This window comes from Artemia franciscana, chromosome 17, assembly GCF_032884065.1.
Source record: "Artemia franciscana chromosome 17, ASM3288406v1, whole genome shotgun sequence".
NCBI lineage: Eukaryota > Metazoa > Arthropoda > Branchiopoda > Anostraca > Artemiidae > Artemia > Artemia franciscana.
Window position 1 is genome coordinate 11356115 of NC_088879.1, and position 22253 is coordinate 11378367.

Genomic DNA, 22253 nt, shown 5'->3' on the forward strand with positions numbered 1-22253 from the left:
TTAATGCAACAGCTCAAAATTTTATTTCACTGTAATTTTATTTTCATTTCTGCAATAAGTAGAGAAGAAAATATTTGTAACATGATTCGTTTTCAGCAAAGCACCATTGCCGTAGTAGGCTTTGTATTTGTACAGTTAGGGAAGAGGGCAGTAGCCAAACTGTTGTTTGTAGTTTAATTCGTCTTGAACAGTCTTGGAAGGGACTAATAAAATTAAAATGAATATTTTATCTATAATTATATTAGTTTCTGAAAGCCCATCAGTTCAAAACTTAATTTTAATTTTAATTTTTATTTTCAATGTTGTAACAAGTACAAAAAAATATTTGTAACATAATTCGCAAAAATATTACTTTTCATCAAGATAGTGCTTTTTCTTGGTATTTTTTCGGTGAGTATAAAATTCTGTCTAAAATGTACAGGTAAACCATATTCTCCAAAGTAAAGGATTCACATGCTTACACGAGTTTCGTGCTTTCACACTGAGTCATTGTATTTGAATGTTTTGTACATATTTTTGTTGTTTTTATTATATTTGTTGTTGAAAGAAGTTTACAAAGAGTTTTCAGACGAATAGTAAAACTGGCACAAAACAACCTCTAGCTCCTAAGATTTCAAGATGGGCACATTTTAGCTAAAAATTTTTATTTTTGGACGCTCAGGAGACACATTCATGAACGAACAACAGCCAACCCTGCAAAAAGCACTTAATTTTGATTTTTGAAAGCATGAAGAAGTTAAGAATATATAATTTCAATTTCGCCATTTTAGTGGTAACACTAATTTGTCCTGAAAACGTTCTGAGTGAACTAAGAATAAAGGGACTTTCAGCAACTCGTAAATATCATTATTTAATATTGGTTATCATTCTTTAGTAGTTGTCCTGATGTATAGGCTAGGATGTAACGTCTCAGAGATTGGGCAGTAAATATTTAGTGGTTTATCACTTCTGAAGGAAATATGCTGAAAAAACAACTGTAGGGTAAAATTCTAGTTGAGTGACTTCTTGCTATCTCAGAAAGGGATTAGGTTAGGAAAATGAAACTTTCAGGGATGGGTCTACAGGCCAAAGTATATCCTGGCAATGTATTTTAAAGTACCCACCTTGGTAAAATTCTAGTTAATTGATTTCTTGCTATCTCAGAAAGGGTTTAGATTAGGAAAATGAAACTGTCAGGGATGAATCTACAGACTAAAGTATGTCCCTGGAAGGTATTTTGGTAAAATTCTAGTTAATTGACTTCTTGCTATCTCAGAAAGGGTTTAGGTTAGGAAAGTGAAACTTTCAGGGATGAATCTACAGACTAAAGTATGTCCTAGGAAGGTATTTTGAAGCAACTATCTCCATTCCTTCTCCCTCTTGAGGGCCTTGACCTTTAAAAATTTGTGTGTTATAAAAGTGAAACCTTGAAAAATAGATCTTCTGCTTAATTGAAATACAACAAAATTGTTTTCAGCTTCATAACTTTGCTATACTCCATTTTATAAGGTTTTAAAGATATGCAACTACATTTCCTAAATTAAAAACAAAAACAAAAAACATTGATATGGCTCAAAATTCTACTCAAATAACAGGAATTGTATTTTCAAAACTAAAGGCAGAGAAAAAGCAACTAGTAACTGAAAATTAGTGTAATATATTGTTTTGTCAAAATTTCAATAGGTATAGACCTGTCATGGAGGCAAATTTCAGGGCCCTCTAGAGGGAAGAGAAGTGGATGTGGGTACTTTAAAATACCTTCCCAGGATATACTTTAGCCTATAGACCCATCCCTGAAAGTTTCATTTTCCTAATCTAAACCCTTGCTGAGATAGCAAGAAGTCAATTAACTAGAATTTTGCTGGTATTTTGAAGCAACTACCTCCACTCCTTCCCCCTCTAGAGGGCCCTGACCTTTGATAATATGTATGTTATAAAAGTGAAACCTTGCAAAATAGAACTTCTGCTTAATTGAAGTACAACAAAATTGTTTTCAGCTTTATAACTTTGCTCAATTCCATTTTATAAAGTTTTAAAGATATGCAAATACATTTCCTAAATTTTGAAAAAAAAAACATTGATATGGCTCAAAATTTTACTCAAATAACAAGAATTAAATTTTCAGAACTAAAGACAGAGAAAAAGCAACTTGTATCTGAAAATTTAAGGTAAAATGTTGTTTTGTCAAAATTTCAATAGGTATAGACCTGTCATGTAAGCAAATTTCAGGGCCCTCTAGAGGGAGGAGTAGAGATGGGTTCTTTAAAATACCTTCCCAGGACATACTTTAGTCTGTAGACCCATCCCTAAAAGTTTCATTTTCCTATCCTAAACCATTTTTGAGGAAATTCACCTACATGACAAGTCTAGGCCTATACCTATTAAAATTTTGACAAAACAACATTTTACCTTAATTTTCAGTTACCAGTTGCTTTTTCTCTGCCTTTAGTTCTGAAAATGTAATTCCTGTTATTTTAGTAGAATTCTGAGTCAATGTTGGTATTACTGGAACAATTGTTTGGGGTCATGAAACTATCATTAATAGATGCATTTTGACTTTTTGAACATCTTTTCTTTCTTGCAAGTCAAAATGCATCTGTTAGCAATAGTTTCATGACTCAAAACAATTGTTCTGGTAATACCAACATTGACCAAATTCTGAGCCATATCAATGTTTTTTTCCAAAATTTAGGAAATGTATTTACATATCTTTAAAACCTTATAAACTGAGATTGAGCAAAGTTGTAAAGCTGAAAACAATTTTGTTGTACTTCATTCAAGCAAAAGATCTATTTTGCAAGGTTTCACTTTTATGACACACATATTTTGAAGGTCATCAAAGGTCAGGGCCCCCTAGAGGGAGAAGGAGTGGAGGCTGGTATTTCGAAACACCTTCCCAGGACATACTTTAGCCTGTAGACCGATCCCTGTAAGTTTCATTTTCCTAACCTAACCCCTTTCTCAGATAGCAAGAAGTCAATCAACTAGAATTTTACCCAACTGTAGTACCAATGAATCCCCTATTTCAAACTTCTTCCAAATGATAGGCTATGCTATGGTTACTTTTGACAGTACACCCCCTCCCCCCAATGGTCCTAGCTAGTGTTTTAACAATGTTCTTATCCATCATTTGAATCTCAGTTAAAGCTCTAGACAAGCTACGTTTTGCTACCCTGGAAAGGGACCTGGTTAGGAAAATAAAACTTTCAGGGATGGATCTACAGACTAAAGTAGTATAGCCTACATCACAGGAAGGTATTTTGAAGTAGGTCAACCTACCTCATTCTCCCTCCAGAGGGCACTGACCTTTGATGATCTTCAAAAATATTTGTATTTTAAAAGTGAAACCTTACAAAATAGATCTTCTACTTAAGTGAAGTGCAAGAAAAGTATTTTCAGCTTCACAACTTTGCTCAATCCCAATTTATGAGGTTTCAAAGATCTCCAGTTCCAGTTCAAAAAATTATAAAGAGGTATATAGACTATCACCAAGTCCTTTCACCTCTTTGACTCCTTCTTTTGACAGACTAGCCACTGGAAGCACTATTCTCCTCCAGTCTGTAAACAATGAATACACAGTATTATATTCAATAATACACTATTATTGATTGTGGGAAGTGTGGGTACCTAAGCTACCTGTCCCCAGCAGTTTATGGCTAATAGACTGGCCAGTACCAATATGACTTGTCCTACTCACTCCCACTCTTCCCTGCACTATTAAAATCTATATGTAATCATCTCCTTTTAAATTGATTTCTACATTCTTTAATAATCACTAAACAATGTTTCTCTTCTTTAAGATATTTCAATTTCAATTCAATTTATTAATATAATTTGCATAACAAATAAAATACACTGGGTCACCACAGAGAGACAGAGCTCGTAATTGTGGTGGTATCAATAGATACCTTAAATATCTTACAATTAATGTGCCAAGGCAGGTTAGAATTTGGGATAGCTGTATAAGTAGGCTATTTGGAATCTTAGCCAATGAGCAGAAACACTTCAGAGAAATAGTCTCCTCACTCAGAGCCTGGCAATCAAATAAAATAAGATCTGCAAAAATGTTTCCTAAATTTTGAAATAAATTACCTTAAATTGCAGTCCAGCATGATAAGGTAGTGATGACCCATTGATATGGCTTAAAGTTCCACTCAAATAAGAGGAATTGTAATTTAAAAACTGAAACCATAGAAAAACAAAATGAAAACTGAAAACTAAGGTGTAAAGTTGTTTTGTCAAAATTCCATTAGGTAGGTTATAAGCCTAGACCTGTCAGATAGGCAATTTTCCAAGGCTTACCCTGGTTTCACACTACTGCTAAGTGGCTTACATTACAGAGCTTAAATCATTCACTTCCATAAACCATGCAGGCCAAATATATGCTTTTCTACATTATTTAACTTTCAAAAATAAAAATGAAGAAATGACTTGTATTACAGTCAATGTTTAGATCTAAAGACATGGAAGGTACTGAGGAAAGAAATGAAAAGAAATATGATTTTATCCCTTGGATTGTACAAAGAAGGTCTTGCCTTAGCAAAGTCTATTATCCAATAGTCTGATTTATTCATGGCCAATTCAAATCACTTTTCCTCTAAGTTGGTTATGGTTATGTTAGGAAAATGAAACTTTCAGAGATGGATCTAAAAACTAAAGTACATCTTGAGAAGGTATTTTGAAGTACTTTCCTCCACTCCTTCCCCCTCTTGAAGGAAGAAGATTATAGTTTTTTTTAATGGGTGTATGCAATCTCAACTGGATGAAAATTTGATTTTGCCTGAGTATGAACAATAGAATCATCACTAGGCCCAAGATAAGATACCCAGCTGTCAGACAACTAATCACTGCGTCAACAGTTAAATAATTATAAAATCTCTTCATACAAATTAGTAAGTAGACTGTTTCACCATTGGATTTGTCAAAATCTTCTTTATATGTAAGTGATTAGCTTGAATATTTTAACCATAGCCTATACAAAAAACACAACATGCATTTTCAATATACTGATAGAGAACAATGGAGCCTAATCTTGGGCAGTGGCACACATCTTAAACTTAGGCCTAATCTTTGAAAAGGCTGTCTAATATTGGACACATGATCTTAAAAATAGAACAACATATCCAAATTGAAGTGTGTCAATTAGTCTATAGAGGTAACTTTTGTCTAAGAGCTAGTCTATAGAGGTAGCTTTTGTCTAAATTCAAATGTTGGAAACCAGAAGTTTTTCAAGATTGTATTCAGCCAATCCCAGCTAGCCTAGTCCTAAGTATCAGCAAATCCCAACTGTCTAAACCTGTAAACATAATGTCTAAGATTGAAAGCCTTTTGTCTTTGTAAAGGAAAGATTGTTCTTAATCAGGAACTAGAAGTAATTTAAAAAAAGAGTCAACATTGGAATAATATATTATAACCTGATTAATAGAAATATGTTGCATATTATAGCCTTTAGTGTTTTCTTTTAGTTTTATATTACACTGGTTTTCAAGAAAGGTAATTGTTCCAAGCCTGAAAATTATTGGCTAATTAGCCTGACCTCAGTTGTTGTCAAAATACTTGAGCGCATAGTCAATGATTCAACCCTCAAGCATTTGACAACCAACAAGATCTTGTCCCCCAAGCAGCATGGCTTTCAGTCAGGGAAATCAATTGAAACAAACCTCTTGGAATCATACATGAAAATCACATACCTAATTGACCACAGACATCCAGTTGACCTGCTCCTGTTGGACTTTGCTAAGGCCTTTGACAAGGTTCCTCACAGTTGACTGCACTCCAAAATATCTGCTAATGGCATCAATCAGGCTGTTGTAGACTGGCTGATAAATTTCCTTACAAATTGCAAGCCAAAAGTTCACTTATTTGCTACAGAGGGCCAACCAATCTACTCTTACAAGGCCTCAGTAATGAGTGGAGTACTGCAGGGAACTGTACTGGGTCCAACTGTCTTTCTGATTTACATCAATGACATATTTAACCATATTGACAATGGCATGTACCTGTTCACTGATGATGCCAAACTCCTTGGTATTGCATGCCCTGAGAGTATTCAGCACAACATAGATGAGCTACAAGTTTGGACCCAAGACTGGCTTCTCCAATTTAATCTAGGAAAGTGCTGTGTATTACACCTTGGACCCAATAACCCAATGGCAAACTACATGATCTACAACCCCACCACCAAAGTAAGAGTGGAACTAGAAAATAGAGTGGAATAAAGGGATCTTGGTGTCATCATTGATGATAAACTTAAATTTCACAGCCATGTCCAGCATGTTGTTTCCTGTGCAAGCTCCAGTCTTGGATTACTAAAACAAACTGTCAACAGCAGACAGGCATCTATATTTATAAAACTATATAAAGTTCTCGTCAGACCAACCATCTCAGTACCAACCAGTACAACACAAGAGGACACTCCAAGAAGCTACCAAAATCAAGCTCCCGATTGAAAACTCGCCAAACGTTCTTTTCGAGAAGAGTCATAAACCATTGGAATCAACTAAAATATTCAACTGTCAGTGCTCCCTCTATCCAGTCCTTCAAGAACCAACTTGACCAAGAGTGGGAGAAGAAGCAGTGGAGGTTTGACTGGCAGTCACCAACTCAAGAGCACTACAGGTCTGGAAGATCTTAAAGCTCTCAGATGGATTAAGGTGATTAAGGTAAGGTATATATTCCTAGGGTTATATCTGGGGCCTTGATGAGAAGTGGTGGTTGAATTGTAAAAAAAAAAAATTGTATATAGCAAAGAATAAAGAATCCTATTACCATGATTACCTTAAATCACATCTTCTAGTGACCAAGGTTGAAGAACCTGGTTAATGTTAATAGGTAATGTTAATTTGACGTTCATGTCACAGTTCATGAGTGGATCATCACTATTTACATATATACAGGACAGTTTTGTTTCATCATTCGGTGTCACTAGATGTATTGCTGGCCAGGTGTGTTTCAGGGCTAAAAGAGGTGGGTGGCAACTAATAAACCCTGCTGGATGATACTGGCTCAACCCACTACATCTTCAATGACTTTCTGCTCTAATGACTTGTTAACTTGCACAGTGGAGTTTATTCTTAGTAGTTTTGTTTGTTTAGCTTTTTTTATTCAGAAGTAGCCAACCAGTAAATGTTTATCCATTATGCTAGTTTTGATAATATTTAATTAAGCTAATGCTGCAAAACACAAAAATGAACAAGGAAAATAGTGTATAAAATTCATGATGATATTACCTTAACTTGCACTTCAAAGCAAAATGAGGTCCAGTGTTGAATCTTGGCCCTATTGTTGAGATGGTAGTTAAAAACATTTTACACAAAATATAAAAAAAGGGTTGTATCTCTGTTTACAGCCCAGTGGCACATCTTCCAACTAAGAGTGTACTAGGATAGATGCAATTTAAGCCCACTTGGTAACAGTGACCATAGATAGGTAAGATCAAGGGTACCATTCATCTGTAGTTTAGAGCAGACACCACTGCACAATGTCAATTTCTGATAGAGTATGTGAGTTGGTTGGTATGACAAGCAGCATCAGCATCCTAGCACAGCTCTGTTATATATACTCATATATATTAATTACTATTTATGAGAAACAGATGATGGGTAGCTCCAGATGTATCTTGAAGGTTTGGCTTCCCATTCTTTGCCAAGTCTCCTTTTAAAAACTTCAGCTGATGTTGAAGACACTGTCTCCTCACTTAACCAGTTCCAATCATTAATTACCCATTGGCTTAAGAAGTTTTGTCTGACTCTACTGTTCACTTTGGGCTTGTGAAGCCTCTTAGATTGACCTTGTGTTTGTCTTTCATTTGGTAACTGAGTAAAGAGCTTGTTTTGGGGTTGGTTGACAAATTTATATGTGAGTAGCATGTCACTCCACTTGCATCATAAGTTCAAAGGTGGGAGTCTTATGTTAGATAGCCTTTCACTACTGGTGTCTTGTCAAGTCCAGTTTACTGTTTACTGTTTTTCTTTATTTAACTTAAAAAATACAAAACAATATTATGCCCCAACAGAGAGTAGAGCTTATAAGGCTGGGACAGTACAAAGACATAGAAAAAAACACCAATATCTCATCATACTAATGATTCCAAAAATTAACATAGCAAAAACAAACAAATAGAAAGAAAAATAACATAAAACAGAAGTAATAAGAAAAAGTAAATAACCAAGTATCAGGCAGGAGGGTTGTGGGAGGCCATCCCAAAAACAGGGACACAAAAAACACACACAAAGAAAAAGATCAAATAGTTTAATATTCCATCATCAATCGTGAATAATCAAATGTTAGTAAACAATTTTTAATATTTGCTTTTTTATATTTAGCTGAGATTTTTGGGATGGATCAAACAGAATTTTGTCATTCAGCTTATAATTGTTTGCAATGAAGGGTATTGGGTACCTAATCAAAAACCTTGACCTTTCAGAACTTACAAAAAGAATTCAGTACATCCCAGACTGCTAAAAATCTGAACAAGGAAGCAAGAATTAACAGAGATTTATCATAGAAATACTTATTAGAATTTTGAATTTGAAAATTCCATACGGAAATCTTTAGTACTTGTATATGTTTAACAGTTTAACGTATGTTTAACTTGGAAAAGAATAACAGTTTCGTTTCTGATACATTTTCAAGTTTTGAAGGTTGATGTAAAAAATTTCCAAGTATTCTTATTGCCCTATTTCATAGTACCTGTAAAGGTCTTGTATGTCTGCAAAAGGTATTAAGATAAACAATTGAGCAGTAATTCAAATAAGAAGTAATTAGAGAGTGGTAAATTATTTTTAATATGGAAAATGGAAAAATATTCTTCACACAATACATCAACTCAGTATTCTGAGCAAGTTTTAATCTTAAATACTCAATGTGATTATGAAATGACAAAAGGGGATCAAGAAAAACTCCTAAATAATGATATGATTTGACTCTACAAATTTTTTGGTCACCAACCTGAAGCTCCTGACAAAAAATCTCTTGAGTGGCATGTTTTGAATGACCAAAAAATGTAAATTTAGTTTTTGTAAAATTTGGTACTAGATTATTGGAAGCAAACCATCAACTAACTGAAGTAACACTTATAATCAAGTTTTCAATCAATGTTGATGAATCCCTAGCTTTAACTGGTATAGCTGTGTCATCTGCAAATAGAATTGCATGGCTAATATAGTCCTGCAAACCTTGTGGAAAATCATTAATATAAATCAAAAATAAAAGTGGACCTAATACTGAGCCTTGGGGAGCACCAATATCATTAAGACTTTTTAAGTTAGTCAGTTTTCCACCAAACTAAAGTGATTTTACGTCCGCACAGGTACGATTTAATAATATGTAATCCTTTCATATAGATAACCTCGAAGACCACACTGCCTTTCCATGACGAAAGTAAAACAGTTCAAAACAGGGATGAAACCTTTTAATTGACAGTGAATAGATATAAAAATCATTTAACTGGATATTTCGAACACATATACAGTGTTCATCATCAGAAGTAAAACTTGATCCAGATAAAAAATATCCAGTTAAATAATTTTTATATCTATTCACTGTCAATTAAAAGGTTTCATCCCTATTTTGAACTGTTTTACTTATGTAATCCTTTCCCTCTTATGCTGGAATTTATCATTTTTTCAAGGAGAATTTCATGGTTAAAAGTGTCAAATGCTTTTTTTACATCATAGAAAACAATAGCCACATGAAAATCATCATCTAAACAATCATTTATTTCTAATAAAAGAGCTGAAACTGTGTGTTCTGTTGAATGGTTTGCCCTAAATTCAAATTGATATTTGGTAAAGAAATTTATTTTGTGTAAATAGCTTGAAATCCTTTCTTTAAAAATTTTTTCAAACACTTTAGATAATGGTGATAAAATTGCAATAGGACAATAATTAATTACATCAGATTTATCGCCTTGTTTATGCAGTAGAATTACTCAGGCAATTTTCCATCTACTAGGAAAATTACCTGAATTTATATTCAAATTGAAAATGGTGACAAGTGGTTCAAAAATAACTCTGGCAATACTCTTTAACAACTTTGTTGATAGTTCATCATGTCCCACTGTATTACTATTTTTTACATTTTTGACAATCTTTTGGAATTCTGCAAAACTAACAGGGGTCAGAAATCTACTTGTACTTTCAGTGGGAGGTTAATATTGTTTATGTGACATTCAAGGAAACAAATATATTCCTGCTGAAACAATTGATTGACCAACACCAGCGAAATAATCACTAAACATATTAGCAACAGCTTATGGTCCTCTAACTTCTACACCATTTGTATTAGATAGTACCTCAGGATGTGACAACTTTTTATTTTTTTCAATTTTTTTCCTTAATTAAATTCCAAATTTTTTTCAATTTTCTCATCAGAATTTTTAAATGAATTTTCATAATAAATTCTTGCATTTTCTCTAAGAATCCTTACTAACAGATTCTTAAATTTTTAAAACGTATTATATTTATTTCAGTGGGATAATTTATTTTGATTTTGTAGAAACAGTTATTTTCATTGATAGCCCTCAAAAGTGATGCATTTGCCCATGGTTTTTTGGTGTAGCCTATATTTCCTTTTGGATTTCTAAATTGGTCAAGCTTTTCAGTCAATGTATTATAAAAGTTATATAAGGATTGATTTGGATCCATTTCATCAATTATCAAACTCCACCCTATGTCACCAAGTTCTTCTTTTAATTTCAATAGATTTTTCCCCAAGGTCTCTTTACTCTGTTGACTTTTTTTTATTATGCGGGAAATCAGCCATAAGTATGCAGCGACCAGATGAATCACCAGGAATGACGTATGTACTAATAGCACCGTTAGGTGATAAAATATTATCATTTAATGAAAATGACATATCAGTTATTTTGGATGGTACAAAACATACAGGATATAATCCATGAGATAGTGGACATTCTAAAAACTTCAAAGTGTTAGTATCTAGTCTATTCTGATTAGCAGAAACAAGGTTCAGTAAATCAATATTAAAACCTTCTATAGCTAGATAAGAACCATTAAGACTAGCTAAATTATCCAAGAAGTTTTCAAAACCTTTCCTCAATTCTACCTGACTAGCTGACAGAGTACAGTAAATAACTGTGATTAGAATCTTCTCATTATTTGGAAAAAAAACATTCAACAACACAAGATTCAAATAGCATTTCAATATTCATTGGCAAAAAATCTAGCTTTGCACGGGCTGGTATGCAACTTTTAATTAAAACACCAAGGCCACCTTTCCTTTGCATACTCCTCCCAACATGAAACAATATTAATAAATAGATAAAGAAGGAGAAAGAAAAGTAATAAATATATAGAGAAACAAAAATTAGTGAGAAGATAAATAGGCTAAGCAAAACAAAATTAAACATTTGTACTTGTATATTTTAAAACAAACTAAGAGGACGCTTTACTATTAGAAGACATTAGTATATTCTACTGAAACATCAATCGAAAAACTATGGTGTACTTGTCCTTGGACGTTCGGAAAGTCGTCAACCTCTGGTATGCTATCACTAAATGAACATTTTGTAAGTGAGCCATCATCTCTTTTCAAAAAGAAGTTTGTCTGAATCCCCTTTGATATCCATGCCTCATATCTAGGAAATTTGTCCTGTTTCACTTGAAGCAGCTTACGTATTTTACGAATTTTGGCTGGAATGTCATCACTAACAAACAAGTTGCTATTGCTTCTATGAAACGTCTTATCCTTAAGCTTGCTGGCATTTTTTATAATAGAAAACTTGTTATCTTTTTTATTTAGTGTCACCTTTAAGAATTTACGATTTCTGTCATATTGCAAGATTGTAAAATTTACTTCAGGCAATCCTAATCAATGGCGAACAACTTCTGTGAATAAAGCTTTAGTGTTATCAATATCCTTGCAAAACACATTACATATAGCCCCTCCATTAGGGTCAAGTGACCATCTATGCATCTTTTGGACCCCTTTATCATCCTTTCCCCCTAAACCATTGATCAGTTATTCATATAGACCCATTACTGACGAGAAGATTGCCCATTTCAAAGTAAAACTTAGCTCCAAATCCTGGGCCAATATCCTATGTCTTACCAATGGTGATGAAATGGCTTCTAAGTTTTCAGCTGAACTTTTCCAGTTATACTGTGACACCTTTCCAGTGAAAAAAGTCAATTACAAATCCAATTGTAAACCATGGATAAATAAAAAAATTTTGTGCCTAATAAATGAACGTGATAGACTCTTTAAGGAAGGATTTTTCCAGGAATCTCGAAAACTTCGAACTATTGTTATTAGTGAAATTCGTAAAGCAAGAAAAGAACATGGTGCTCACGTGCTCAATAAGTTACTGTATTCTAACCCTAAGAATTTCCACAAATGTATCCAAGATCTCATGGGAAAGGTCTCTTCTAAGTTTCTCTTACTGGATAGTAATGGCAACCCAGTGAGTGCAGACATCATAAACGATTATTTTACTTCAACTAGTAAAACTCACCCGCCACTCCAAAATATGCCGGCCAACAGTGCAGTGAGTGACATTCCTGTGATTGGAATACATCAGACCCAGCTTAAACTCGAAAATCTTGATACAAATAAGTCAGTTTACCCAGGTGATATCCCTACCAAATTGATTGTGAAATGTGCCCATTATTTAAGTATACCTCTAACTGCAATTTTTAACCAATGTTTTGTAGATGGTATTTTTCCAGTGTGTTTTAAACGAGCGATTATATCACCTATACCGAAAAACAAGACCCCAAGAGTCCCCTCTGACTTAAGACCAATATCAAAAACCTCTATTTTCTCTAAAATTTTTGAAAGTTTTATTTACAATTTCCTCTTTGATGATATTCAAGATAAAATTAACCCAAATCAGTTTGGCTTTAGGCCGAATCATAGCACCACCCATTGTTTATGTTATATACTTGACACTGTTTTCAAACATCTTGAGTTAAGTAGTTCCTACGTTGAGGCTGTTTTTGCTGATATTAGTAAAGCCTTTGACAACTTGGATCATCAGACAGTTATTGATAATGCAAGGGCTTTAGGTGTCAGAGATTTTGTTTTACGTATAGTAGCTAGTTTTTTATCTGGTCGTGAGCAATGTGCAGTCCTCCCTAACGGAGATTCATCAGGTTTTACCTCGATTTCCTGTGGAGCACCCCAAGGGACTAAATTGGGTCCTTTAGCATTCTTAATTGTTTTTAACAATGTTTTACCAAACTTTGACAACACTTTTAAATTTGCGGATGATTTGACATTACTTAACCTTTGTCAAACCTCAAACACTTTGGGCGTTAAACTTGACTCACTCATTAACAACTTAAAGAATGATCTTGCCAATGTTAAACTCAATCTGAGCATACCGAAAAGCAGTTTAATGCTATTCTCCTTTTTAAAAAATATACCCCCAATCAATAATTACCTTTGCATCCCAAATTTAAACATGGTTAAGCTACTTGGTGTGCACTTGGACAATGACCTTAAATGGAAATCTTACTCTTTTTACTTATTTAAAACAGGTGGTTTTCTCCTTAGATCTTTCTCCCTTCTTAAACGGTTCTCCATATCAATCCAGAACCTTAAAATAATTTATTGTTTTTATATAAGACCTTGTCTTAAATATGCTTGCCCTGTCTGGCACCCTGGACTGACCAAATCCCAATTTTCTAAAATTGAAAGCATTCAAAAAAGAGCTATAAAAATTATACTGGGGACGTCCTATACTACTTATGATGAAGGTTTGGCTAGACTTGGAACTCACTACATTGGAATCACGACGTCACTTCCTTACCATGAACTTCGGGCACAAGTGCCTTAGTTCTGACTATCATCGACGTCTTCTTCCCCCCTTCAAAGAAAACCCCCCAATCCTTCCCAATATAAGACTTAATGCTCGTAGAGCTCCAGATACTCAACTTGACTTGTGTCCCCAAATGTTGACAATGAGGTACAAAAACTCTTTTGTTCCCTATTTTGTTTCGCATTTTAATAATTGATTTAACTTTGTAACTATGTTTATCCCTTAACATTTATTTTATCATTGTAATTATAATTGTTCTGACGTGCTTATGCTAGCTTGTGTGCTATTTTAGCCAATAAATCATGTTCTATTCTATTCTATATGATGACATTATTTTCTAACTTGGTGGCTTCCAATTTCACAATCCGACACATTGAATCTTCATTTTTTCTTCTTAACTTTATTAATTCATTGGTACAAGTTTTAAATTGCAATTTGAGGCAGGATATATCATTTTCATTTTTTCCAATTTTTAATTCATTATTAACCATCTTATTTTCAAGAAGCAAATGTTCTTTATCCAGATTATTGACCCTTGTAGTAAGAGTTCCTAATTGATTGTAGATATTGTCTAATTTATTACCATTTTCTTTTACGACTTTGAGAATTTGCTTAAAGTGTGCAGCTAGTATTGATATATCTGTTTTCAAGCTGGAGCTATCATCTGAGCTGTCTAATGAAATATTCATGCGTTCTTGTTTCGGATTTTTCCTTTTATGTCCCATTGTACACTAATATGTACTAAGATCCAAATATCAAATTGTATTGCTAAATATCCAAAAGTTCTTGAAATAATATTTTCACACAAATCCACACAGAGGTCTTAAACGCATCTTACTCTGACAAGAGCATTGAATGAACAGTGATGCACTTGGTTGACTGTATATGGTGGCCAATCTTTCTTTTCTGAAATTCCAACAGTCATAAGTGGAGTTCCACAAAATACTGTGCCTAGGCCAACATTGTTTAACATTTATATAAATGATGCCCCATATGTAGTCATAAATAAACTAGGCTTTTATGCTTATGGTTCTCAGATAATTTGCAAACAGATGCATTCCTGTAAATGCAGACACTCCCTGAAAAACTAATATTAATTCTTTCTTTAAATGGGCTGAAAGTTGGTGCCTTGAACTGAACATCAAAAATAGCAGAACTATCTATTTTTGGGAAACTAACCCTGGTCATGTATACAATATAGATTCAAATAATGCAAAACCTCAACCTGTTTCAGCTGCAACTGAAGAAAGAGATTTGGGCTTGTTAGAGATAACAAGTCTGTACAGGAGTGATTGTTTGTAAAGCATCACGAATACTAGGGTTAATGAGAAGGACAATCTCCTCCAGAGTTCCATGGACCATGCTAAAGCTTTACAAACCCTTAGTTTGGACTGTCATAGAATATGGAATGACTGCTGCCTCTCATATTAATAAGGATGATGTAACACCCCTTGAGTCAATTCCAAGTAAGGCCACAGAATGTATAGAAGGGTGGGAAAGTGTTGACTATCCTGCAACATTAAGAAAACTTGAAGCTACCTCTGCTAGTTTAATTGAGAAGACATGATTATCACTAAGAAGCTATTAACCAGTGACAACCCTCAATCTTATTTTCAACTATATACCCAACAGAAGACTAGAGGCTACTTGTTGAAACTGTTTCAGAAGAGAATCCGGATACATACAGTAAATCAATTCTCCTCCCATAGAATAGTGTCCTACTGGAATTCATTAACAAATGAAATTGCAACTACCACTACCACCAATGTATTCAAATCTGGAGTTGATCATAACTGGCACTTGCAGATCATAACCATGGAAGACAAAGTGGGATGCCTTCAATTTGAGTCATTGCCATTGCTCACCAGTGCCGTCATAGGATTTATCTTAGCTGCTGGACAACTTCATTTAAGGTACAGTAACGATATAGTTTTCTCTAGTATGGAAAGAAGCTCAGTTATGAAAATGAAGCATTCAGAATCAGACCTAAGGTTAAAATTATGTCTTTTAAAGGTCTTTGATAATGTTTAATCCACCCTTTCCCCTGGAAAGGGAGCTAGCCTTTTTGGTTACAAAATTGTTTATTGTTCATGCTTCTATAAGGCTTCTGACTATATCTTTCTCAATAGAGATGATACCTAGACCATTTAAATTGTCTTTGCTCATCGTTAATCGGAAATAGTTTTTATTAACTGAAGTTTCAAAATAATTCTCTCCCAGACACAAAATCACTGGTGCAGCTATCAGTATCCTAAATGTAATAGTCACAGATCAGCCACAACTCTGTATCAGTACTAATTTGGCATTAGTTGACTATGATCTTGAAAAACTTTTTTTTCAACATTTAGACTTAAGAGTTACTCTTACAGTCTAACTCATGTAAATATGATTATCATGCTTCAAATATTTGTCTTAGATTGTGTCTGTCCACGATTAAGTCAGTCTGAGATTTAGATACTTTATTTTTACTTTAAACTCCCATGACCAAGAGTGTGCAGTATTTTCTAAGGTTAGGCTCAAGCTTAAAGTGTGTCCCTGTGACTTCACTGTTTTTCACTGTTATTGGTTTTCAAATAGTTACCATTATGTGTGATTTCCATGACCAAGAGTGTGCAGTATTTTCTAAGGTTAGGCTCAAGCTTAAAGTGTATCCCTGTGACTTCACTGTTTTTCACTGTTATTGGTTTTCAAATAGTTACCATTATGTGTAATTTCCATGACCAAGAGTGTGCAGTATTTTCTAAGATTAGGCTCAAGCTTAAAGTCACTGTTTTTCACTGTTATTGGATTTTGAATTGTTACCATTATGTGTATCTAAATTTTTGGTCTTATCTCATATCTTTTGAGAAAGCTTAGACAAACCCAACAGTAAAGCTTTCAATTTCTAGGTGGTATAACAGGAATTTAACTGTTGAAGCAAAGATTAGCTGTCTGACTTCTGGGTATCTTACCGCATATGAGGTTACCCCATAGGCTATGCTATGAAACATGTGTTTGCTAAATTCTAGATCATAAACCAAATTATATGAACACTGTTAATGTTTCTTATATTCTGCTATATTATCTCAATTTTTTGGCAAGTTTGCTTAGAACATCATTAGTATCCGCCACGATATATCTATTTTTATGTGCAAGCCTGTTAAATTTGCCCTCTTTTGGCTGATTCTAGAAGAAAAGATTCTTTCAGGGACTCCTCGTGGGGAGTTTCTTAGCATTGATAGTATTGTTGAGCAGCATTATGTAAAGCAGATCTAATTTGTTTGGCTCTGCTAGATATGAACTATGATAGTATATCCAGTGGTGGATAGTGAAAGCCCTTGTGAAGGACTAACATAGACACCAGCAACATCTAAGAAAAACTGAATGTCTCAAGGATATATTGGAAACTTGGAATATCTCAAAACACTTCAATGTAATTACTCAGAAAATAAACATATGTTAAAGAGATTGAAGAGCAATACCGTGAACGTACTTTAAGATATACTGCAAAAAGCATAAGCCAATTAATGTATGGCTCAAAACAACGGAGACAGGCATTTAACTGGCAAACCCAAATCTTAGTAACAGCAGCTTAATATAGCAAAAATAAAGAAACTAATACCATAATTTAAAAGGGAAGGTAAAGCCTGTGAGTCCAATACATTTTCAAATTCATCATATATATCAATTAAGCAAAAAAGAAGAAGGAAGATATAGCTTAGTAAGATTAAAGAAGAAACAAGTTTTTCAACTGAAAGTAAAGGGCAACATTAAAACCTAAAATGAACAAAACACGAGGGCGGCTACCCCTTTCTCAACCTTCACTTTTTACTACACTAAAGTCTTCAAATGTTTTAAAATACTTCTCATTCAAATCCAATGGTCTTTGTGTTTGTGCAGCCTTTCTTACAGAATTGTGACATGAAGTCAAACTTTATCAAACTACGATATACTGAATCTGATGGTGTGACTTTCATTATAATTACTTAACTTTTTGAGGACCCCCCCCCCCTCTTTTTTTAAAAATCAGGCAAATTTTCTCAGGTTTTTAGCTTTTGACAGGTAATATCAAACTCGATAATTTTTGTATATTTGGAATCAGTATTAAAAAGACAATCTTTTGACGTATCAATTGTTATGAAAAGACCATTTCTTGGAATTTTGGTTACTATTGAGCAGAGTTGCTCCTTACTTACAGTTTGTTGCCACAAATTATTTGAAACCTCATCTTTCTTCAGTTGGCTCACGACCTAAAATTTTTGCTAAATCCACCACATCTCTAAGACTAAATTTAAACAAAGAGAAGTAACACCGTTTTTACAATAAAAGATTTACTTAGAAGATGCAAAACAGTACTCTGGTGGCAGCTCAAACAATATTTAAGATCTTTGATGGAAACATGGTTTCTGTTTCCATCAAAGAGATCCAAAGGTCTAAAAACTATGTCCTTGTCACGCTTTTTTTTTCTGTTCTCATCATATAGAGCGGATAATTGTAGAAAGTTAAAAGAAATTTGATTTAAGAAGTTAATCTTAAATTCTTAGATTTATTATGCTTTTTATGTATTTGAATCAATAGGAGACTGACCCACAGTCCCCTGGGCTTCTGGGTGCCCAAATGGTCTTGTTTGACATTGGATCAAAATTCCAAGGTTTCTATTTTCATCAAAGAGATGCAAAAATGTGAAAACTATGTCTCTGAAGGTCACATGGTACACTCAATCCCTGGGTCAAGAGTGCCAAGTTTTGCAAAGAGCCCATTTCAAACATTGGTCTCAATGATAAATTTTACATATTGCTCAGATAGACAGTTTTATTTAACTAATTGATTATCTGTGGATTATGAATGAATTTAATTTACGAATAAATGAATTTAAGAAGCAAAAAATACTGATTGAGTTGATACCAAATGGAATTGATTGCCATTTTTACGTGGCATTTAAACCGATTGCCCCAGTTATGTTTAGCACTGTTTGAAAAACCTTTTGTTGAAAATTGAAAAAAGTTACCTTTTGTTGAAAAAACCTTTAACTTGATATAAATAAATCATATTGCCTTTGTTGGACCCCTGTCCCTGAAGCAAGTTTGACTCATTTTGAAATGAAATTGTGGCTCTGTTTATGGATATTTGTAATAAGGAGCAGCTGATGGGGGGTAGAGACGAGTCATTAGCACAGTGAACATTAGAAATTAATTATTTCAAATTGGTCAATTTAATAAATGTGTATTTAGAATGAATAGTGTTGAGTTTCTTTGAAGAAATAACCACTACTTTGGAAACCAGAAAAAATCGTGTATTATCCATAAGTTAAACATAATTTATAAATTGTGGGGAGGGGCCTAAGTGTAGGTTTTCTTCAGAAGATTTTTCTGGAGGGTATGATTAACTTCAAAGAAGTCTAATCTGAGGTTGAAACCCCCAAGTCACAGTGAATATTAGAAATTTATTATTTTAAATCGAGGGGGGGTGCTCTTAATCACTCCCATATGGGAGCGATTAAGTATTTCTCATCTATTGATCATATCTTGAAAATAAAATTTGACTGTTGGAAAAAAACCCTTGTTTAGTTCAGTTTCAAAATATTTGAATTGTTGGTTACTTTACATCCTGGACGATGGCTCAGGTGCTTTCCAGTCAAATTTCCCCCCATCTCTAGTGTCTTCTTAAATGTTTCAACAGATGGTATGTGATAATGTTCTCTAATAATTTCCTTGGCATAGATATTGGTATAAATTGTATAGTAATGTTCTGTAAAAAATTTTCCTTGGTATAGTAATGTTATGTATGGTATAGATGGTGTAGATCTTGGTATAGATGGTATAGTAATGTTTTGTAATAATTTTCTCGGTCTAGTAATGGTATATGTGGTATAGATATTGGTATAGATGGTGTTGTAATGGTATATATGGTATAATAAGGTTCTGTAATAATTTCCTTGGTATACTAATGGTATATATGATACAGATGGTATAGATTTTGGTATAATGGTCTAGTAATGTTCTGTTATAATTTCCTTGGTACAATAATGGCATATAGGGTATAATAATGGTCTGTAATAATTTCATTGACAGCTTGAAAACTTTTGAGAATAATTCCCTATTTATGACATCTAAATTTTCTATACATGAGGAGATTTGAAAGCCCCCCCCCCCTTTCTTAGAAAAATGAAAAATGTGGCCTAAAAGTATGCTTTCAAGTTTTCACCTCCCATCCCTCATAAGACTCAAATCTTTGTACATATATCTCATTCATTATTTAATATCCAGGGGAGGGGGATAGTTCTAACTCTTGTTTCAGTTTAGTTTCAGATTTAGTGAGATGGCCTGAATTATTTAATATCTAGAAGGGGGGGGGGGTAAGAACGCATGGCTCAGTGTAGTTCCAGCTTAAGGGAAATGGCCTATGATCTTGCTATTAAGGACAAGATTCCTTTTTAAGTCATGAAATGTTTAAAGAGAAATTATTTACACGTTATATTTCAGATCCAAAAGAGATAGGAAGGTGTTGATTCACAGGGTACTTTTGCTACATAAGTTGAATATGTCGCAATAATAATAAATATTTTCAGGTGCAACCTTGTATGACCCATCTCACGACTTCACATGTTTAGATGGAAGTGAGAAAATTCCCTTTTCTTATATAAATGATGACTACTGTGATTGTAAAGATGGGTCTGATGAACCAGGAACTTCTGCTTGTCCTAACGGGATGTTCTTTTGTCGGAATATTGGATACCGGTCACATTATATTCCCTCATCTAGAGTGAATGATGGCATTTGTGGTAAATAATATATTTCGTTCGATATCGTATATCAAAGCATAACTGCTATAAAATAAATGTAAATATTGTATATTTGTGGTATAATATTATATATCTATAATTTGAGGCTGCCTTAGTAGGTAGGTCTAGTGGATTTTTAATGAGTGGGTTTTGTAACACACATTCTTTACAGATAGCTAGATAGCAAACGGTATCTAAGTACCGAATGGATTTTTTTCAGTTTTGTTGGGTTGGTTAGGGTGGAATTAATTAATGTAGTATTTGAGGTGGTAATTTTCGGTTTTGTAACACAGTTTTCCCAGATACCTAGATACCAAATGGGTGTATTTTTTGTGTTTGGTTGGTTTGGGTTTTAATAGGTAAATGTTATATTTTGACTGATGTGAAATTGGAGGCAGACTTAGCTGGAAGGAGGGTGATTTAAGTAGGTTTTCTATCAGAGCATTTTTAGGGTTTATTTCTAGCAAATATTTTCAGTTTATTATGGCTCTAGAAAGGGCGCATCTCGTACTTTTTCATAGATAGCTTAGGAAGTAACAAAGATTCCTCGAGTAGTCCAGTGGCCTACTCGATTTGCCTTCTTAGATCCCCCCCCCCCCAATATATATATATATATATATATATATATATATATATATATATATATATATATATATATATATATATTGATGGTAATTTGTGGTAATTTTATGCTTGGAAAATTATTTGATTTTATTTTGACTAGTTTTTGGTTAATAGAGCATTTTATTTTTCTTTGAAAAACTTCTTTTATGGAAAAAGTTCCTTAAAATTAATTTTGTTAATAAAAAGGGATGAATTAAAAAAGAACGCCAACAAACTGGGGACGGGTAGAACCACTTTAAGTTTTATGCTAATTCATCTAATTTGTTGTCTAGTTTCATTTATAGCACAAAAACGTTAAATTCTTTCGTCCCGGTATTTGTCAAAATGTACAATAAGAGTTAATATTTATAGTTTGATTTATATTTACAAGTGTAGTTTGATTTTGAATATGTTGTTAAGAAACACAAATCAACGACAGCTGTCAAGTTTTTGCTATTAAACCTGTCTACTACTACTATTACTACATGTAACAAGAAGGTATTGCACAAAAAAAAACTAGTTTCATTAAAACTTACGTCGGATAAAACTTTAAAGATAGAACAGGCACAAAAATGATAAAAAAAGATCTATAAGCAGTAATAATTCTTTACCATAATACCCTTTTGCATAAAACAATGATAATGACTGAGAGAACATATTTTTAAAAGATCATGCACTTTAAAAAAAAACATCCAGACAGACTATGAGAAGGAGGGATCCTCCTTGGGCTCGGTTCCCTTCCTCTAGAAACTCTACCAAACTCCCTAATTTCAAAGCTTCTGTTAAGGGTTTTTGATATTGGAGATTATGGTGGTACCCCTATTATGCTTCCCAGCTTTTCAAGCCCATGAAATATTAAAAATTCTAGTTCTTATTCTATCTCTTATTCTTAATCTTCTTATTCTGTCTCTTATTCTTATTCTATATAATTTCTAGTTCTTAATTTGGATTTTCGCTTTTGAAGTCTGCTATTTTGTCTTGTTTCATGAATTTTAGTCTCTCATTTGTTTCTCATCAGCTATGTTATTAATGCTTTTTGATCCAACTTTAAGAAAATCTAATAAATTCCAAAAACTTCTTAGCAAAATTTCTGAAAGGAGAAAAGGCATATAAATAATAAAGATACAA

The 22253-nt window shown here is 33.5% G+C and overlaps 1 protein-coding gene across 1 annotated transcript in view; it reads left to right on the forward strand.

Moving 5' to 3' along the window:
* The first annotated feature begins 687 nt into the window (after positions 1-687).
* Positions 688-22253, forward strand: part of LOC136037846 (glucosidase 2 subunit beta-like) — a 57523-nt gene continuing 35957 nt past the window's right edge. Inside the window, exons 1-2 of the mRNA XM_065720690.1 lie at positions 688-836; positions 20310-20522. Coding sequence (XP_065576762.1) covers positions 728-836; positions 20310-20522 — 322 coding nt within the window. The 5' untranslated portion in view covers positions 688-727. The remainder of the gene's footprint in view (positions 837-20309; positions 20523-22253) is intronic.